The 21,196-nt window shown below is 42.6% G+C and overlaps 1 protein-coding gene across 2 annotated transcripts in view; it reads right to left on the bottom strand.

Annotated features, from left to right (window-relative positions):
* The window catches only part of wrn (WRN RecQ like helicase), a 133,755-nt gene that overhangs the window by 100,543 nt on the left and 12,016 nt on the right, over positions 1-21,196 (bottom strand). Inside the window, exons 2-6 of one of the 2 annotated variants that reach the window (XM_087149197.1) lie at positions 19,231-19,524; positions 17,120-17,287; positions 16,527-16,629; positions 9,555-9,630; positions 7,191-7,255 (exon numbers count right to left, since the gene is read on the bottom strand). In XM_087149197.1, the coding sequence (XP_087005323.1) occupies positions 7,191-7,255; positions 9,555-9,630; positions 16,527-16,629; positions 17,120-17,287; positions 19,231-19,524 (706 nt within the window). Of the gene's footprint in view, positions 1-7,190; positions 7,256-9,554; positions 9,631-16,526; positions 16,630-17,119; positions 17,288-19,230; positions 19,525-21,196 lie in introns of those variants that run through there. The other variant, XM_087149198.1, reaches the window with a different exon arrangement.

The raw sequence follows: 21,196 nt of genomic DNA, 5'->3' as shown, positions 1-21,196 counted from the left end.
TAGAAATGGCCTCATTTAGTGTTGTCTTCAACATGACAGCTTGCCTGAAAGAATAATTTTGCAGGAATTTTAGTCCTGCAACGATCTTTAAACCAACTGCTTTACAAAAACTTTGGCATTTGATTTTTGGATAAGTGCACATGATGGACTGTACCACTGAGAAAACATTAAAATCTTACTCATGACAAAATGCCAGCAAACACTTGGTACAATCTATACCATTCACATTCAGACCATATTTGACCTCGGGTCCAACTTGTTCATACTATGCAGTGCCAGTACTTGCCATGGTGTCATATTTTTGTGTTTATATTGGAGTTTGCAGGAATTAGAGCCCACCCTGACGTAGGTTGGGCCAAAAATTGTGGCATGAAGTTGAACCACCATTTATGACATCAAATTCAGGCAAGAACCTGTATCAAAGCCAAGGTAATTAGGAAAGGTGCATAGTTTTTGTTATGTACATGGACATTCAAGTTGGTGGTCTACCACACCTACAGTATACATGAACAATCCCAGCCCAGCATTGGGAAAAAGAGTTGTCAAAATATCTTCCACTTGAGATTGAGAGTACCACACAATCAAACGCCAAGCTGTGTGAAAGTGGCTTGCCCTTGTGTTACCAGTGTACACCCCTAATCATGGTACAATGTACATTTGTACTGTACATGCATGGTTACTTAACATACATGTACAAGTGCAAGCTCATGGCATGTTTTAATAAACATGTACATGTACAATTACAAATGATATTTTGTTTCATTCATTTCAAACAGGAAGGTATTTCACCTAAGAAAGTTAAGCTAGTGAAGGCATTTTACAAGCCCACAAGAGCTTAAATTTCTAGAATTTAAGCTAAGGCCTGGTAGAATACATGAAATTGGCAGTTGGTATGAACATGAACCATAATCCTCAGGTGGGACTACAAGATTGACATCATGATGATGTCACCAGGTGTCAGATTACAAGGGTTTAAATTTGGCTATTTTAATAATCTTTGATAAAAATCAATCATGACATACGTGTACCTTTCTGCTTGCTTTTTGTGGACAGTTGCCAAGTAAATTTTTGTGTGCTTAAAATCACCTGACCTTTGCTTCTGGTTGAAAATGAAAGTTCTTATTATTTTACCCAAATTTTCTTAAATTTACAACCATTGCTGTACATGTATATCATGGGTAACCGTGCCTGATATCTACATGTACACGTACATGAAACTGCAGTTACCGTATGTTTATTTCCAATGCTCAGAGCTAACATGGAGAACACATTTATCTGTATCTTTCACGAAGGATACCTACTACATGTATATACAGGAGCCTTCATTGCCTTGTGCCCTCTATTGGTGCAGCTTTTACTGTTAGACCTCTGTGCTGATGATGCCACACTTCATTCAGATGCTTGCTTTCCTATCATGTGCTCAGCAGAGTTTAGACCCACAATGCCACCAAAGAAAAGTGCATACATGTATGTATTAAACAAAACGTGACTTGATCAGTACATAGCCCTTTTTCCCAACTACTTCTTCTGTTCCAGTCAAATTATGAGTCAATATCTTTGTTTTAAGGTTCCTAAATTTATTATCACTTTGCATGAGACAAGGAAGCATGTTTTTGAAAAGACTGCTCAGGTGCTCAACAGAACTTTGCATCTTCACAATCAGTCACTACATTCAGAATAACGGATAGATATTTAAATCCTTTGGTTTGTGTCAACCAGATGGCCCAAAATTTCAGACCCAGGGAACAATGAAATTTGAAACATGAATAGAAGCTATTGGGATTGTGTTAAAGAAACAGAGCTGCATGCATTTGCATCATCTTGTTATGTCTTTAGCACTCCAAATACTAGCTTGTAAATTATACATAAAAGGTTTTCCAATTCTGAGGTTTTAAAATCATGGGTGCCTTAAAATTTGACACGATAGAACTTTCACTAAATGAGAACCATGAATTTTACTAGTTATAAATATATTCACACTGACCCAAATGGCCAAATGGTGATGGGCTACGGTTTAAACCATCTTCCTCAGTACATTCATTATTTTTGGATTTGAAATTGGGAGGTGCTTCAGGAGTTCTTTGAATTGGGATTGCTTTAGTGCTCAAGTTGAAAGCCACAATCCAAACTGAATTGTTCTGAGAGCTTTCTGGTTATTCGTCAGCTTTAGTCACAAGAAATCTCCAGTTTTGTGCCTCCACATTGGTGACATTATCAGTCATCTTTGTGCCATACAACTTCAGTCTTAGTTTTCAGAACCACCTCTCTCTGGATAATGATCCTCCTCTTGTTCCGTGTGGGCAACAGATTCCACTTGAAACTTATTCAAACAGACACTACCGAGGTCAAACAAGTTCTGACTGCTCCTCACGCTTACAAGTCAAATGCACTTGACAATTTCCATGAATGCTTCTTAAATTAACAGTTGACAGTCTTGCCTATCAACTAACCTGGATTTTTCATATTACTCTTGCTACTGGCAAGATTCTTACTGAATAGAAACTAGCAAATGTCTCCTCTGTACTTCAATCTGGGGATCCTTATAACCCATCTAATTACCGACTGATTTCACTTTGTTCTTCTATTTATCGTTAGAAAATGTCTTGAAAAAATCAAAGCCAAGCATACTAACCACATGTACACGTACAGAGGTGGTATTGTCTTCCAACACGGTTTCCTCCCCAAAAGGTCACGTTACTCAAGGTGCCTCCTTTTTTCATCACTGAGCTCAAACTCTGGTTTCCTCAAAACCCCCACACATTGATGCCATTTTCTTCAAAGACCCTTCAGCTAGATTTCCAAATGTTATGGGCAAAAAAACACTTTTTGGGGTTCTTCAGCCTACATTGAGCATAATGGTGAATTTTACCTTTTTGGACCTAAAATAAGTGAGAAGCATGAAATGTCACCAAACTTGGTGCAAGATGTTGCGAAACCACCCTCCAACGTATACTGGAAGACGAAAGATTCTTCATGTAGATTTCCAAGTTTTGTGGGCCAAAATCACTTTTTGGGTTGCTCAGCCTGTTCAGAGCATGTTACTCAAGTTTTAATACGTTATGGACTTAAAACAAGAACAGAACAATCTAAGCAATGGTAGATTTTCTACTTAAAATCATTCTGTATGCATTGCAAGAACAGAAAAACTGCAGGTAAGGAGTGTCCAAAGATGGAAGACCTCCATAACCAAATACTTTTGTCCTACATCGAAGCATGAACACATTTCCCTTTACTCGCTGGAATAGAGATCGTGAGTGGATAAACGGTGAAATCAACAAATACTTGCCAAGTCTGCCTTTTCTTTTTGATTACGTGGAGTGCAGTCTGAAAAGTCAACTGTGGCAAACCGTTAAAAAAGTGAGCGTGGACAGTAGGCACAATTTTGTCAGACTTCATAACAGTCACAGTATATAAACTTTGGACACCCAGTATAGAAAAACTCATGTCCGGAAGGCAATGTGGGGAGTGGCCAGGTCAAGCGGGAGAATATATGGAGAGTCGGGAATTGTTAGATGAGATAAGCATGTAGAATTCACGAGAATAAGAAATTCATTAAATTAGGACAGTTGAGGCGTGGACGCTGAATTGAATGGCATGATCATTGGTCAGAGACAGAAGGGGCCTGTCCGGAAATCACGGTTGATCGTTACACGCCTGAGTGCCTCCAATGACAAAGTTTCAGACATCAGAGGGCTCGATGGGTCTGCAAGTAGGGTGATGACATCTACTGCAGGCATTAATCTCTTCGCGACGGATGACGGTAAGAGCCGCCGTAAAAATTGAGATCCTTAGCCCACTTTTTAGCTATTATTCTCGGCCCACGCTCGAGCGAACACTGTGAAAGAAGGCAGACCCTGGCTCTTGTATATATGGTGATTGGCCTTTGTGTGTTGCCAAGAAATGAAAAGGCCGAATCTGCATCACGATCACCAGCTTCACAATAGTCCCTGCTTTGAAAAGAGGCAACGGGAATGTGGAAGCGTGAGTAGAGCCACATGCCACCGAACAATGAGCCTTTTCACTGTGTAATTCAAAGCGTGCAGAGCATTTGCGGTTTGGCAGGTGGCCTTCATGGCCAAGCGAGGCTGGAATTCTCGGAATCAGCTTTCAGAAAAAAGTTCCCATTGTCAAGGGGTTAATAAACACAAGACCTATGGACAGAATAAAACACACACGGTAGGCTGATCGTATCACCTTTTATTCACCAGGACAGCTCAACAAAAAGGTAAAGTGGTGCCAGGAGAGCAGATGTTTGATGCTTAGTGTAGCTATAGGCCTATAAGCAAATGTTCAAGCCACGGTCAGGGTTTAGTACACATGACCCAGACTCACAATCACTAGGGGCTGCACGAGCAAATCACGTAAGGCAGCCCAATAGAGTGTACATGTAGCTCCTGCATGCCTGAATGTCCCCAAAACTGGACAGATCAAAGCAGAGGCATTGGGGTGGAGCTAAATGTGAGTTGTAAGTAGAACCTGGTTAAGTTGAAGAATTATTATTATTATAACTATTGAATGAATTTAGTAAGCGCAAATTCAATCAAAAAATTACATGTGTAAATGGGTGCTGTCATGTATTAGACAGACCGACAGAGCCAGGTGTGAAGCCAGAGATGAAACTAAATCTAAAGTCGGGAGCCGAGTCGGCTACAAATCCGGGTGAGAATCCGGAAGGAGATGCTCACACAGGGCATCCGGATCCGAGGCAGTCGCCAGGGGAGTGGAGATTGACTAATAGCGACTGGCTAAAGTGGACAGCGCCTCCGAGAGAGCGGACTGCCGTCATCAAACCCAGTGAAGAAATATCTTGCCTAGGTGTGGAGCAGGATTTCTTGCATTTACGCTTCTTATGTGCTGTGATCCAGTCGTAGAACCCAAAGGAAGAACCTAAAAACCCGGAACATCAGCAGCATGTCTGGAATGCAGGTCTTGAAAGGTCGAAGCGCGCCGAGCCGCCAGAGAGCTGAGACAGAAACACCCTCGTCAGATTGCCCTAGCTGGCAGCCAGGAGCCGCAGTGATGAGTAGCATTCAAGAACAGCGATTATGCAGTTCTGTAGCTGTAAAGGTGGTCCGTGAAGAGCCCACAGTTATATTAGGTGGTGCCTCTGAATGGGCCGCCTCCGAAAACGGCCCATTGACCAAAGGCATTGTAACTTCCAAGTCATGCCTGAGTGAAATGCTTAGAAGTTTGTCTGACAGCTGTAGTTCATGGCATGTGGCGGTCATTGTAGCTGGCCCGGGAGGTGTGGAGCCATCCCGGTGTGTTGACTGGTGACAGTAGGCACTGGTAGTAGGGAGACAGGACTGGGGGTGAATGCCAAATGCTCAGACCAGACTAACGGGGGAGTTAGCCGGGACAGAGCCACCACGATCCAGGACATGATCCGGAGCCGTGTCCCGCTGGGGGAACGGGCATTAAGACAAGGATCAAAGTTTGTGGTCATCATTTCTATGGTCAGACGAAATGAAAATGGAGCTGTTTGGCCACAGGAATGTTTCCTTCATTTGGTGCAAGAAAAGATCGAGGATGATGACTCAGTTGTTTGAGATCTCTGACATGAACTTGAGCATTTGGTGAATTTGGTCGAGTATGGATGAGTGAACTGGCTTGATCTTCATTACCATCAAATATTATTAAAACGTCCATATCTCATGTAACTCACAACTGAAGGATTGGGCGGGAGGATAACCACTTTTTTCTTTTTCTGAAAAGAGCTATGTCACATATTTCGGGACTGTATTCCCTTCCCATTACCACACCACTTTCTGTCTGAAAACCTGTTGTTTAACTCAGTTATATTTTGATGTACATTGTATGTTAAGTTCTAACAGACAGTGTGAGCAAGTCTGTTTCACTATCACATTCTTTAGTTTCCCCAAGTACATGCCAAGAATCGTGTGTTTAAGTCCATTACTGTTTGGCAATTGGAAGCAAGAAGTAGTTTTTTGAAATTGATTGAGTCAGATCTTTGCAACCTTTGATTAACAATCCTCCCACAAACCCCGTTCCTTCAGGTGCTTCTTAATTGTGAACTTTTAGTAAGAGGAAGAGGCAAGGTGTTCTGTCATACCCGGTAGTTGTCATGACTAAGGAATTCAACTTTATTGGATATTACTCTGTCCTTTTACAATCTGTGAATGGCTTGAGAGAGATTTTGTGCAGTTTCCCAGGTCAAATCTGTATCAATGTTTTCGTAATGTAGATCTGATAATTGTAGCCCCTCATGTACATGTACCGGTATGTATATGTGGTCTTGTCTGTTCAAGACATAAATACCACGGCCTCATTGGAATGGTTTATGACATGTTTGTTTTGTTCTTTAGACAGACCAAAGCAATGTGTTCTGCCTTTTAATGTTAAAATGCCTTTGCCTAATGCCTTTAATGGATTTTCGATCTGGATAATTCCTCTTAAGTACCTTCAATTTATTATTCTCCATTCATGTTGAAGGTAAGCTGGGGATTCCAGGTGGAGGGCAGTCGGAACAGGTGCAAGTGCAAGTGCCCTACTCTCCCTGCCACCTTCAACTGTAATCTGTTTTCCGAAGAAAGATCAGAAATGGCAAAGGATGGCTAACCCTGTGCATGTGGGTTTGCAAGGTGTAGGAATAAGACTTAACCCCCTGCCTAGAGTAATTAGTTCAATGTTAGAGAGCTGACTCTCCATTGCTTATGTATCTAAACCTTACATAACTGTTCTGTCCGTGGTCCTGCATATAAAACGATTGGACCATGTGCTTTTTTGTACAGAGCAGGTGTACAAAAAAGTTGAAATTCAGAGTTAAATGGAAACAAAATGCTACAATCAGCAGAAAAGCTGAATTCCCACACCTCTTTGTGTAGAACTACCTAAATGTAGGTGTGAATTAATTAAAAAGGATAAGTTTTTTCTACCAAAAGTTCATGCACAGTACTATCCGACTGTTTTGTCAACAAATAAAATCAAACATGAAACAGCCACTCAGTTGGTAATTTTTTATGCATCTTGCTTGAAGTTGGTGTTTAAAGGTACCCATCTAGAACTAAGATCAGTCAGGAGTGGGAACTCGCCGGAAGCGATGAGTTTTGTGAAACCGGCCCCAGGTACCTGATATTTAACAAAAACAGAAACCTGGCTCAACAAGTTCCTTTAGTGCACAGGACTAGATGGGATAGGTACTACCACAGTTTGTGAATTTTTATGTGTACCTGTTGCCATGATGACACACTGATCTCTTCTGGCCAACACTGAGTGAATTATTTTCCACTGCATGCTGAAAAGAAAATATACAACACAATTATTTGCTTTATATGGCATTGTGAAACTTATTTAAGGATATTCCTCTGATCACTTTGTGGCCACAACATACAGTACAAGTCAGAATTTTCACCTACACGAAAACATGAACAGTGATCCTGACACGCTGTTCAATACATGCTTTGCGATTTTTTGCGGGCATTGCTGGTTTAATGCACAATAAGATACCCAGACCTCATTATCTCGATGGACTTGTGACCGCAGACAACAGAGGTCACCGACAACATGCAGTGAGCAACTGCTCACACAAAGCTATGGCTCTGGCTTTGTGCATTGTGTAATGAAAACACACAACACTGCTTAAGTGAAGAGTGAAATCATGTAGTGCGGCCAACAAGATGACTGGAAGAGGTGAGGAAGTATCGTGATGCAGCTGTTTTCTTAGTTCTAGATCATAAACTTTCTTTAGTTCAATAATTAGTTTCAAAATCCAGTGAAATGGGTATGTAGTCCACTTTAATGTGTTTGGAAAAGCATTATTTTCCAAATTTAAGCTTGGGATCGACTGAAGTGACGACACTTTTCCTTGTTCTTCACGAATAAAAGTAACCATGCGAGGAATCCATTTCTCAGCCAGAGCCATCGTAACAAGGTGGTTTTCTAAAGAGATGAATTTTCAAATTGGAGAAATTCAGCTCATGTACCAGAATTCCAGTAAATTAAAAACCTGAAACTTCAGTAAATTTCAACCTGACTTTTTCTGCTGCACAACTTTCCTTGCGCAGTGCACGTGAGTGCTATCATGGCTTGGTGAAATAAAACGAGGAAGGTAACTGCACCAGTACATGTACGTGCACTGTACAAGTACAACGCGCTCACTGGATATCACAAAATCACAAGTGCCCCAGTACTTTCATCCCAACCAATAATAAAATTGAACAGTAGAACTGCATATACATACATCTCCCACTACAGTCCTCAACGTACGTCATACAACATGCATATTTATGAAGCTCAACTCTTCTATGTGTGTACTGATATCATTGGTTGTCATTAACTTGTCAGCAGTGGCATGTGGACGATAGCATTAGCCAAACTGAAGATACAGATGGTTTACAGCAGAGTGATTTCAAGAGGTTTAGCATTCGTTCTGCCGGACTGGTTCCAGGTGTCATTTCTGGAATTCTCTAAACCTGATATGATACATGTATAAACAGCTACCAGTAGAAGGTGGTTGTTGCTGGCAATGCACAAGCAGAGGAAATCTGTCTGGAAATTGTCCGTCCTTTTATGCTAACATTTTTCTCGCCTTGGTGACACTACTGGCGCATCAAGGCTCGTAGTAATATCTGGGCCCACGCTTTTCTTCACAGGAAACCTGTTTTAATTTGAGGGCTAATTTCTGTTCTTTTTGGTATGATTTCAGCTGTTTAGCTTTTGTTGCAATCAGAGTGATCTCTGTTGAACGTGGTAGATTTTCCAGCTCCACAGTCAAAAACGAACAGGAAAAATCACCATGAAACATCAAAGCGAATTTATTTTCATGATTTTTTACACACTGAACTTGAGTATGGCAACTTTTGTGTGAATGTCTGGATCGCTGCCGTGGGGGCCGCCTTGACTAGAATTTGACTAGTGGTCCAGCATTAAGGTTGAACCCTGTTTTGATTCTATTCATTTGGTTATACATAAACTACATGTACATGTACTAGTGTTTTTTAATTTACAAAATGCTTGGTCATAAAAAATGTACTAGTTGTGTTGACTGAAAATTTATTTCTCACTGGATTATTTTCGGTGCCCGACTAGGAACTTTTGGAGCGATCCGAATCTAGATACACCAAACAAACAATAGTGCTGCAGTCGTAGTACATTGTATTTTCGACAACCCTGTAAGGCCATATAAAAAGTTCATCTTTGAAAATAATTTTATGACATCTTTTACATATACATGTAAGGTAAACTATGGACCACATTTTCCTGGAATTTGAAGACTTGTTGAACTGCAGCCAAGCTAAAAAACTTTCAATAAATCCGAAACTATGACAGCGACAGTGCCAGTTAACAGAGCCCTGACTGTTCTCAGGTCTGCATGTAGCCTGTGTAAGTTTATACTCAGCAGATAGGATTACGACGTCAGCCGTCTTTGTTATGCAGGAGTCAGTGCATTTTGTGTTTGTGGTTAACTCTTTTTGTGTCTGTTGGACTCAGTACACGCTGACACACTATTGCGTATATCATGTCAGCTGAAAATCTGACCTTCCCTGTATACACATCCCCAAAGGTTACCATCATCCCGGTAAAACAATACTTACGGTCTGAACTTGGCATGTCCAAAGTTTGTCTTAAGAACATCAGTGTGCCTTTGATCAGGGGGTGAAAGAGATGGATCTACAGAAGACAAAAAATGTTCAGGTGACACTCTTTTAAATGACAAAGAAATGAACAACATTTGACATAATTGTTTCAAGTCGTTTGGGACAAAAAATATGTGGCATTGATATTATTAAAGAGTACAGTATGTTAGGATTGTATTCTCCACACCCCTCCCCCAAGATTCAGCCTTGTATTCAAAGGTACAGTTCATCATTTGTCATTTGTACATCATGTTTGTTTGAAGCAATAAATTGCTCAAACTGCAAAGAAGGGTGTCTAAGCAACTAAAGTCTTAGCTCCATGAATACCGTGGATTTGAAAACCCCACAGTTTTCTAGGATCTTGATTTCAAATCAAAAGTTGCATAGTCAAGTTTTGAACTGCACCTGACTTCAGCATCCCAAAAGAACACATTTTCACTAAGTGCACTATAGCTGGGTGGTGTTGCACTCTGAACCAACAAATTGTATGGTAATACCTGCGCACATGTACATGTATGCCACATGCCATCACTTGTGCATGCTTCATTGAATCATAATGTTTTTTTGACAAATGAATCTTAGAACACATTCTTGGAAATGGCCTTCTTTCCATGGTTTTCTTCAAATGATAGCAAGCCACAAATGATTTAACAGAAAATTTGGTCCTGTAACCATCTTTAAATGAAGTACTGTACGTTTTTAATGATAATTTTGTCAATTACTTTTTGATAGCTGCAAATAACAGTACATTTCAGTGAACGACATATAATCATGATTCAATTCACAAGTTCCATCACACCAAACACCCTTGTCATGATTTAATTGAATACATGTAGCTTGTTACTTGGATAGAATTTACCAGTAGGTCAGTTATGATGATTGCCTCATTAGGGATCTGTAATGTACTCTACTTTAACACAACAAGGTCTTGCGGGCTATGGGTACTGGTATCTACATGTGCATGCAATTACCATATTCTCCTTTGTCGGTGTCTGGGTACCAGTATCTGCATGCAATTACCATATTCTTCTTTGTCGGTGTCTGGGTACCGGTATCTACATGCAATTACCATATTCTCCTTTGTCGGAGTCTGGGTACCGGTATCTACATGCAATTACCATATTCTCCTTTGTCGTTGTCTGGGTACCGGTATCTACATGCAATTACCATATTCTCCTTTGTCGGTGTCTGGGTACCGGTATCTACATGCTATTACCATATTCTTCTTTGTCGGTGTCTGGGTACCGGTATCTACATGCAATTACCATATTCTCCTTTGTCGGTGTCTGGGTACCGGTATCTACATGCTATTACCATATTCTCCTTTGTCAATGTCTGGGTACCGGTATCTACATGCAATTTCCTCCCCCACCAGAAATGTGGGTGAGGTCTCCTATTGAATACCTACCCTAAACAGTCACTAAATATGCAAATTCCTTTGTGTCTGATTCAATTTGCTAAATCTTCTGATCAACCGTAGTGTGCCCTCATGTCCCATGACGCACAGTGGAATGGCCGCCATGTTCGTCCTTTTCCGATATTAAAACCATCTGAGCCAAAAGTGGGGAAAGATGGGAGGGAGCCAACTGTTTGGGGTAGGTATTCCAGAGCAGACCTCGCCCCCATTTCTGTGGGGGAGGAGGTTTCTGCTTTCAACCTACCCCAAACAGTCGCTAAATATGCAGAATAGCACCGAGCCCTTGGAGGGGGGGTGCGGCGAGGATGCACTACATAATGAGAATGACAGAGGAGTAAAAAATTGTCCAAATTTATTGCAGACTCACCACATAATGGAGTTGTTATGTCGTTCTAGGGGTGGGCCACTTCAATGAGGAACCCTTCTGTATTGATGTGGCCAATGTTAGGACCGCTCTGCCATGTGCGGAGTCCTTTTGTAGAACATCGGTGCGGTAGCATGTGGTGAAGGTAGATGGGGTCTTCCAGCATGCTGCCTTACATATTTCCTCCATTGGTATACCCCTGAAGTAGACCCAAGATGTGGAAACTGCTCGGATATCATGAGCCCTGATGAGGTATTGTGTTTCATTGTCCACAGAGTTCGGCCAATCTGGGTTAGCAAACTTGATGGCTGAACTGCCCATCTGGCTATAGTGTCTCTGGTCACAGCTGTGAAGTTGTACCTCTGAGTTTTTTGGTTTTAGCTAGGTACCATTTAAGAGTCCGCACTGGGCACCATGGTTTGTCATCGGGAGTCCCAGTGTGTTTGGTTATGTCTGGTACAAAAATGTCAGGAGGATGGAAGGAAATTGATTGGTTCTAGGTCAGAAACCCTAGCATTGGCATGAGGCAAACACCACGAGGTTCCCACTAGGTGTGACCATCTGAGATGGACAATGCCTTCAGTTCACTGCCGCGCCATGAGGTAGTAACTGCCAGCAGGAATGCCGGTTTCACTGATAAGTTAATCAACAATGCGTCGCCGAGAGGCTCAAAGGGAGGACCAGCCAACCAACAGTTGGAGGACAGCTGACAAGTCCCATGAAGGAATTAGTCTCTTAGTTGGGGACGCTCAAGAAACATCTCCCGGAATAGATGTTTAAGAGCAGTATTGTCGGACACAGTCAAACCATCTGGAAAGCCATTGTGTATAACCGCAATTGCTGACCAGTAGTTACGGATAGTTGAAACCTGGAGATCTGACAGGTGCATGAAGAAGTCAGCTACAGAGGTCACAGAAACCTTGCTCTGAACACCACAAAGTACAATGTCGTAATCTGGAGTCATAGATGTCGCGTGTAGACTGACGTCGACTCTTCGAGGCCATTTAGGCAGCTTCATCAGAAATTCCTGCTGATCTGAAGGACTGTTTGACAATAGCCAACAGGTCAGGTGTAGTGACGCCTGATGAGGGTGAAGCACGCCTGACTTCGGCTGATGTAGCAGATCCGGTCTGTCGGGAAGGATCACTGGTACCTGGATGAGAAGTCTTGTCAAACGAGGGAACCATGGCTGGCGTGGCAAAAAGGGGGTGATGAGAAGGACGCAGCAGCGTTCCCTTTCGATCTTGGAGAGAACTGCCAGTATTAGGGATATTGGAGGGAAGGTATAGGCCGACATCCCTTCCGAATTGATTTGAAGAGCATTCGTTGCCCAGGCTTGCGGGTGGTAAAACCTGGTGCAGAACACCTGCAATTGGGCATTCTCTGCTGAGGGGAAAAGATTGATGTTCGGTTTCTCTATTTCGGCGAAGATTCTGTTTGACTACACTGGCTTGCAATGTCCACTCCATAGGGCGTACCTTTCCCCGAGAGAGAGCATCTGCTGTGGAGTTGTCAACACCAGGAAATGAGTTGCCTGGAGGTGGATGCCATAATCCTGGGCCCAAAGGAATATCTGTCTCGTCAGGAGGCATAGACGGGGAGAATGTGTGCCTCCCTGGTGGTTGATGTATGACACCACTGTGGAGTTGTCTGAGCGGATGAGGACTCGTTTGCCTGTAATGCTTGGACAGAAAGCTTTCAGTGCATTGAATATGGCCTGAAGTTCCAGAATATTGATGTGATTCCCTTGGAGCTGGAGGTCCCATGTTCCCGATGCTTCAAGCGGTGGTAGGGAGGCTCCCCAGCCCAGATGAGAAGCATCCGATGTTATGGTTATTTCCGGGTTCACCTTGGGGAAGGGAACTCCGAGAGAAGGTGCTCCATCACTAACCAACACTGAAGATGGGGGGCGGATGAAGTCTGATATGGGGACCTGGAGATTGATTGAGTGCCATTTGGGCCTGCAGAGCGCTAAGAGATGAAGTTGCAGTGGTTGCATGTACAGTCTGCAGAGGAGAATAAGGTCAACCATGCTGGCCATCAAGCCTAGGAAACGGAGCTAGGCGTGGGCCGGAGCAGACCGCTTGGTAGAAAAGACTTTCACGCTGTCGAAAAAATTGTCGATGCGTTCGGTCGTCGATAGGATTATGCCTCGTTGAAGGTCGATAGATGCCCCTAGATATGTTGGGTATTGAGTTGGGGCAAGATTCAACTTCTCGTGGTTGATGATGAAGCCCAGCCGATTTGTGATGTCTCAAGTAAGGTGGGTAGAAACCTCTGCTTGGTTGAACGATATGCCGACGATCAGCCAGTCGTCCAAGGTACTGGAACAGCATGACGTCCCGCTTTTGAAGGTGAGCAGCGACGATCTTTGCGACCCTCGAGAACACTCCTGGTGAAGTGGAGAGGCTAAAGGGGAGAGCCGTGAATTTGAAGAGGCCCCCGTTGTACAGGAAGCATGGGTATTCATAGCTTTCAGGGTGAATCGGAATGTGGAGGTAGGCATCTTTCAAGTCTATGGAAGAGGCCCAGCATGGAACCTGTACAGATTGGGTGACCGTCCGAAGGGTCTCCATGCAGAATTTCTTCGGGCGGATAAAGTGGTTTAGAGGTTTGAGGTTGATAATAGGTTGCCAGCTTTTGAGTTCTTTCTTTAGAGTGAGGAAGAACGTTGAGATGAAGCCTTTGTTTGCTTGAGATATGGGAACCTGGCGGACAGCACTTTTCCAAAGGAGAGAGTCTATCTCGGACTCCAGTGCCTGTCATTTATTTTTGTCAGTAGGAACTGGAGTCGGACGGAGGATAGATACAGATGGAGGGGTGCTCGTGAATTCGAGGGCATATCCATAGCGAATGGTTGCGAGCACCCAGCTGTCCGATGTGACTTTCTCCCAAGACCCTGCGAAGAGTTGAAGTTGCCCACCGACAGGTCTGAGATCGGCAGGCAGAGGCAAATCTGAATAGTCAACGACGCCTACCCCCTGGGGGTCGGGGGTAGCGCGGCTCGGTAGTTCTTTCTTTGAAGCCCCTCTGGGGTGGCTTGGTAGGCCGAGAGGAGGATGGATGGCCATGATTTGTCTGGTGACTGGGTTGACGAAAGGGGCGAAAGGAACCATAACTCTTCTGCCGTAGGGGTCTGAAGGGCCAAGCCCGGCGATCATCGGGACGAGATTGGCAAGGAGGAGCCACCGGTAGAAGGTCACGGGAGCTAAGTTTATGTGTTGTGTCAATACGTTTTACTTCAGACTCCATCATTTCCATGAACTTCCCTGCGAAAAGGTCTTTGCCATAAAGAGGAAGAACCTGAAGTCTTGACTGGACTCCCTCATAGGGAATGTTCATGGCATCTAAAGTGTTGGATCTACATGCAAAAGTGGCCAGAACGGAGATCTGAACGAACTGCTCGAAGATTGCGTTGAAGCTCTCATTGAGCGCTCGAAGTGCGACAGCTGCCAGGTCAGGGGTAATTGGTGAATCTTCATCACACGCTCAGGCCAAATACTCAGAGAGGAGTGCCGTAACCGTGGTGCAGTGAAGGCCATGTCGTGAGGCTTTGTCGAGTTTAGCAAGAGTAGACTCGACGAAACACTTGTCCTTGTCTTTAAATGGAGACTTTCCTGTAGGTTTGTGAGAGTCAGAAGAAAGTTCATCTTTAGCCTCCATTGGAATCTCAGGGAAAGAGAGGAAATTATCAAAGTCCTCCCTGGCAAACTGGAAATAAGTCGAGGCCCTGGGCGGGTATGGATGCCATTGTTTAGCACCGGCGAGAACTTTAAACATCTCGGCGCATGAGCGGTCAAGTGGAAGTTCGTGAAAAATCGGCGTTGATGCCTCCAACCTAGCAGGATGGCACTTAAAGGAAGCATGTGAAGAGGCCTCAGCTGTAGACTGATTGGAAGGCAGGCCTAATACGTGCATCATATCCTTCCGAAGAAGACAGAGCCGTGCCTCAGGAGGGTTAAGGTTGCCTGCAGAGGAGATATCCTCATCTTCAGAGGGCGTATCTCCCTCCATCCACAGTTGATCCGAGGAAGGAGGAGCATCATCATGTCTTGTTGGGGGGCCAGAGCAGAACGTGAGTTGTAGTCTGCGCCGGAACCTAGATAAGTCGAAGGAGAAACCATCATATGAAGATAGAATCACCGATAAACACAGGTTTAGATGCAGATCCGGATGCGGATGTCGATTCGGGTGCAGATGCAGACCCAGATGCCGATGCGGACCCAGATGCGGATGCAGACCCAGACGCGGATGCGGGTGCAGATGTGGATCCAGGTGCGGATGCTGATCCAGATCACGTTGCGCCGGCAAAGGGTCCGGATCTGGGAGTCGCCGCAGGAGCAGAGGTGGGCTCTAGACGGCTGGCTATAGAAGAGAGTTTCTCCGAGCGCATGTAGACCACTGACATGATGTCGGCCGATGTGTCCTCCTTCTGCGAGGAGTGAGACTTCCTCGCCTTATCTTTCTTGCGTACGGGTGAACTGGTTAAAGAGCCAGCGGTCGACGCCTGGTGAGTTAGGGCGTCGGAGGCCTGCCCAGGCTGCAGTAAAGATACAGCAGGATAGGGCTGGTGAACCGCAGGGGTAGAAGCAGTCGTCTCAGAAAGGCCCAGGAAGCTGGAAGACAGTGTGACATACAAACCCCGACAGTGCAGGAGGCTGGTGGGCTCTGCTGTCACGGGCATGGATGGTGATGAGCCCGCAAGGCCCGGTATTGTCTCTGCAGGTAGCGCACCAGCGAAACGGAAACTCGATAAACTTGAAGATGTCAAAAAGACACGTCCGTTTAGAATCACGCTAAGGAAAAGAAGGACGAACATGGCGGCCATTCCGCTATGCGTCATGGGACATGAGGGCGCACTACGGTTGATCAGAAGATTTAGCAAATTGAATCAGAGGGAAAGGAATTTGCATATTTAGCGACTGTTTGGGGTAGGTTGAAAGCACAAGACACCATATTCTCCTTTGTCAATGTCTGGGTACCAGTATCTAAATGCAATTACCATATTCTCCTTTGTCAATGTCTGGATACCGGTATCTACATGCAATTACCATATTCTCCTTTGTCAATGTCTGGGTACCAGTATCTACATGCAATTACCATATTCTCCTTTGTCAATGTCTGGGTACCAGTATCTACATGCAATTACCATATTCTCCTGTGTCGGTGTCTTCACCATCATCAGAAACAGTCTCTTCCTCTGCGTCTTTTACCAAATCTCCACTGGCTTGTCTGCTGGAAACATCAATTTCCTATTTCAAATGACAAAATAAAAATGATCCAGGAGGTACTGGTACATGTACGGTACATGTACAGTATCCCGGGGAGACATATTTTTGACATACACTGTAAAGGCTACTTTGAGTCTCAGACTGAGATGCTACAATGACAAATGCCTAATAGTGCTGATGTACGCTGTACCTGTGACCTGCAGCTACATGTACATACAAGTCTGAGTATGAATTGAATAAGTACCAGCAAACAGGGGGCCAGTTCATGCAGTACATACGTGTACATGTCAGGTGACATGCAGTGTCATGTGACAAACAGAATCATGTGACATGTTGAATGGTGATAAACACTAAGCAAGCTATCAGGAGATAAACTGAAACAATAACCAAACAAATATGCTTTTAAAAACATACAGTATGTACATGTAGTATACCGGTAATTACTGGGACAGAATTTTATGGCCATTTCAGACTTCGAAAACTGAACTTGTTGAGGAATGTATACATGTACCTCTAACACGTCCTGATCAAAATCTGTGCCCTCTTCAAAGTTCTGCAGAAAATCCATCATCTCTTCTGTTTCTTGTTTCTCCTTCTCACTAAGTGTCTGTTTTTGCTCCTGACAAACTTTGCTGAATGCCAAAGTTTTTGGCTCTGGCTTTATTTTAACTGGAGTTGGCTACAGGTATAAAGAAAAAGACTACCATTACTTCAAGTGTGTAAGAAACCACTCCACATTCAAAACTTTCCCACTTTATGATGGCTTAACAGACTGTAAAATTAGTCAGCAAAATGCATTATGTACAGTACATGTACACTGTAGCACAACTTCTGTTCAGCCATTATGAGCTTCTGAGTCGCCATTTACTCAGCCACATGAAAATGCCCTACTGATGTGCATGTACAAGGTATCCATGGGTGGTACAAGTTAAAGATATGGATTAAGCAAATAAATCGACATGCTTTGTGTAACCACGTCAGAAATCCACTTTTCAGCAAAAGTAATGACAAGCTGATTTTCCATTGAAGAATTTAATTTTGAGAACATTTCATTAGATTTCAAACATAGAAACTGTGTAAATTTTTACTTGACTTTTCAGCAGCACACCGAGCTACCAAAAATACGATCCCCCTACCGCACAGTGGATGAACCCATTACTTCACATAAAAATTTGTTACGCGCACGTAGTTGAGCTCGCAATGTACTGGCATGCACTTGTGTGCGATCCGAAACTAGGAATAAAGATGCATTTATTTTTTGGCCAATTTTTAAAAACACAAACTCTAAAAGTCATTTTGATTAAAGAAATACTGAATGCAAGAGTTTCAATGGCTATTGAGTATGAATACAGACTTTGGAATCCCACATAGTGAGGAATTTACACCCTGCAAATTTCTGTAGATCTTTTTCGCCTTCCATATTTTTTGACACACTGTTCAAACATTTCAACGTGAGAAGTACAAGAAAGTAAAGTTTGTATTTGCCTGGATGCACTTGTGCATGCGCATGGAGGTTCCCAAGCTTCAGTTATTAACGGTTAAAAGTTTTGAATAAATTTGACAGTGTTTTTTAACACAGGTCACAGTCTACTACCTTGTGTTTTTTAGTTAATTTTTTATATTTATTTTCCCCATTAAACAACTTGAAATCAGAAACAGCTCTGTGGTTGTTGCTGTAAAACCACTACCCATAGGTTGTATCAACTCATTTTTTTCAAGATCGGGAGCCATTTCTCTGAAATGCAGTTCATGTTTCATATAGATGCAAATTTCTGCACTGAGTTTGGTAGCGGTCAAAACTGAGATTTTGGGCATGGTGCACACGTACACATCCATACACCTGGATACGAGTGCATTTGGGTAGGAGTTGATGTTTACTGCATCGCACTAATACATGTACGTACAAGAACGTCAAATTGCCCGATTAAAAGACCCAAACAAAAAGTTTCTGTTCTCATCCATATGGTTTCCTTCTTGCATGATAGTTTCTCGTTAGGGTGTTCATGATACTATTCCCTAGTAGAGAAATGTCGGGGAAAACTCGGCAAAACTGAAAAAATCCCCTCTAAAATGTTGGCTTCACTTCCAACTTCTGACCGTTACTTTTGAGGTATGTGATGAAGACAGGCAAAAATCTGGCAGAAAATGGATATTTATAGTGTGCAAGTTAGCAAAAGGGACCTTGAGTGTTGAAATTCTAATCAGTATGGAAATGAGGGGCAAAGAACTTTATCCAAGCTTGATGTTGATCGATTACGTTTGGGGTTCACCTGCCCTAGTCAAGAGCCATTTTACTGGCCTCTGGTGCTGTAGTAGGATTCAGTGTGCATGCGTACCAACTAAAAGAGGGGCATGAACATATGTGTACACTATTTACAGCCGTTTTTGAGAAATTTCTAAAAATCACAATTTTGGGCCTGAAATTTGTAATTGGGAATCAACATTAAAATTTCGTAATAATTCTGCCAAAATCAGAATGGTTGGCAAGTATGCTACATGTATTTTGAACAGAATACATCCTTAACATGTTGAAAATTTGCAATTTTGCAGCAAATGTTTTCTTTGTTAAACATCTCTGAACTACTATACACGATTTTCTTTTCTTTTAAAATAAAACAATACCTCAAGGACATCTTCATCCTCCTCTAATGCAGCATCAAGAGGTGATTCTTCAGGGTCATTCCAACCACTGCGGTCCCTTGTCGTCATCTCATCATGACTATGCTGGACGTCCTCTTCAGCCAGCATTTGGAATTTGGTCAACAAGGACATGGCTTGGGCCAGTAGCCATTGACCACTCTGAATGGTCTTGAGGTGACAGAATGTGCTGTAGCGAAGCATTGCCTGCACATCTTGAGCAAGGCATTTCAGGGCCTCCAGCTGGTTCATGAGCTCTTCTGTACTTTGCCCATCCATCTGAACAAGTATTAGAAGTATTAGAAACAAACAGCACTCTATTATCAAAAGAGAACAAATGAAGACTACAGTATCATTTCTTCATGCATACCATTTCACAAAACGGCAGAGTCATACCAATACCAATTAACAATGCGTCATCAGCACTTGGCAGAATGGACCCTATACACAAATGCCTCTGATGACAAACTGCATCCAAGGTCAGCAAGCACGAACAAATGGACATTGGTACTGTGGTACTTACTGTTGAGATTTACCAGTAGCCTTTTAAAAATGAAATCCATCTGAATAGAAGTACCGATACATGTAACTTACATGTACGTGAGATTTTTAATGGTTTTGCAGAGTCAAAATCTGGCAAAATTAGCTAACTTTATTTCATCCATTAAACACTCAAAATTTGGTGGAGTAATCGCAACCAAAAATACACGTACATGTATATGTACAAATCATGTCTCCATCTACCGGTATAATACGGCTGTTGGACCTATCCTCGCTAAATCTCAATGAACACAAAATATGTGAGCAGTTGTGATATCATCAAATCAAGATGATTACTCCCATCAACTTGAGAAATCAGTTTTCATTGAATGTACATTATTTTTAACACAGGATTTCATGATTTTGTTTTTTGTAGACTGAAATCACTCAAAAATATACATGGTTTATTTTATCTTTCCTCTAAACAAACCATACACATACATGTACATGAACTAATGGCAGACTGATTTAAATGGGTATTATACTACCTTTTTGGATTTTATGCTAATGATATTTCACTCATGGGTTACATGTACATGTATATATTTGATAAGGGTTCCTTGTTCCTGATTGACAGCTACAGGTACTTTTGTGATCCACTCCACCCATTGTATTAAAGTCATTTTCCTGCTTCGCGATCCGTAACAGGAAAAGACTGTACCAAACCTAAAGGAACAAGAGAACTAAGGAATTTTGTCTTCTGAGATGGAAGCACTGTTGATGTACACTTGCATGACTGTACATGTATTTGTAACTTTCAAACCCTGTCGGTCTAAATGACTTTTGTGCGGAAGTGATAGTGCTTACTACCGGTATTTGAGTTAAGAGTATCTTTGTCAAATAAAAAAATATGAATGAAAATTACTTTATGTCGGGATTGATGTCAAAGCGAGAGTGGATTGTGTATATACCAGCGGTACTGACACTCCACACGTGCGGCAAGTAGTGATCACACACAAATTGTGTGTGGTAACCAAAGCACTGAATGTGCTCCATAAACCCAGAGTCAGAGAACCAGTTTAGTTTTTGATACCAAGAAATATGTCACAGGCATCATTCAAACTTCAGTTTTAGAATTACTTTAAATTAAAGCAATAGGAATTTCCACACTGATTCAGTGGAACTGTGGGCATGGTGGATGAGATTTGAACAAAAAGCAAGAAGCATGTTTTCTATAGGCACAAAAGCAATTCACATATAAGTCACAATACAGTCGGCCTGTCAAATGTCACTTGTCGAAGCACTTATACATTAAAATCTCGACAACTTGAACCTCAGGGGAATGGAGTTATCCTAAAAGTTTTTAATAAAATAAACCACTTTATCATGGTATCTTCGTGAGGCAAAACTTTAGAACGTGAAGCGCTACACACAGTCCTATTTTTTTACTTGGGCTTCCCTGTGTGTGGTC

This window comes from Acanthaster planci, linkage group LG19 (genome assembly GCF_054643075.1).
Source record: "Acanthaster planci isolate LZ-2023a linkage group LG19, COTS_SCS, whole genome shotgun sequence".
NCBI lineage: Eukaryota > Metazoa > Echinodermata > Asteroidea > Valvatida > Acanthasteridae > Acanthaster > Acanthaster planci.
This window is presented reverse-complemented; position numbering and strand designations above follow the sequence as displayed.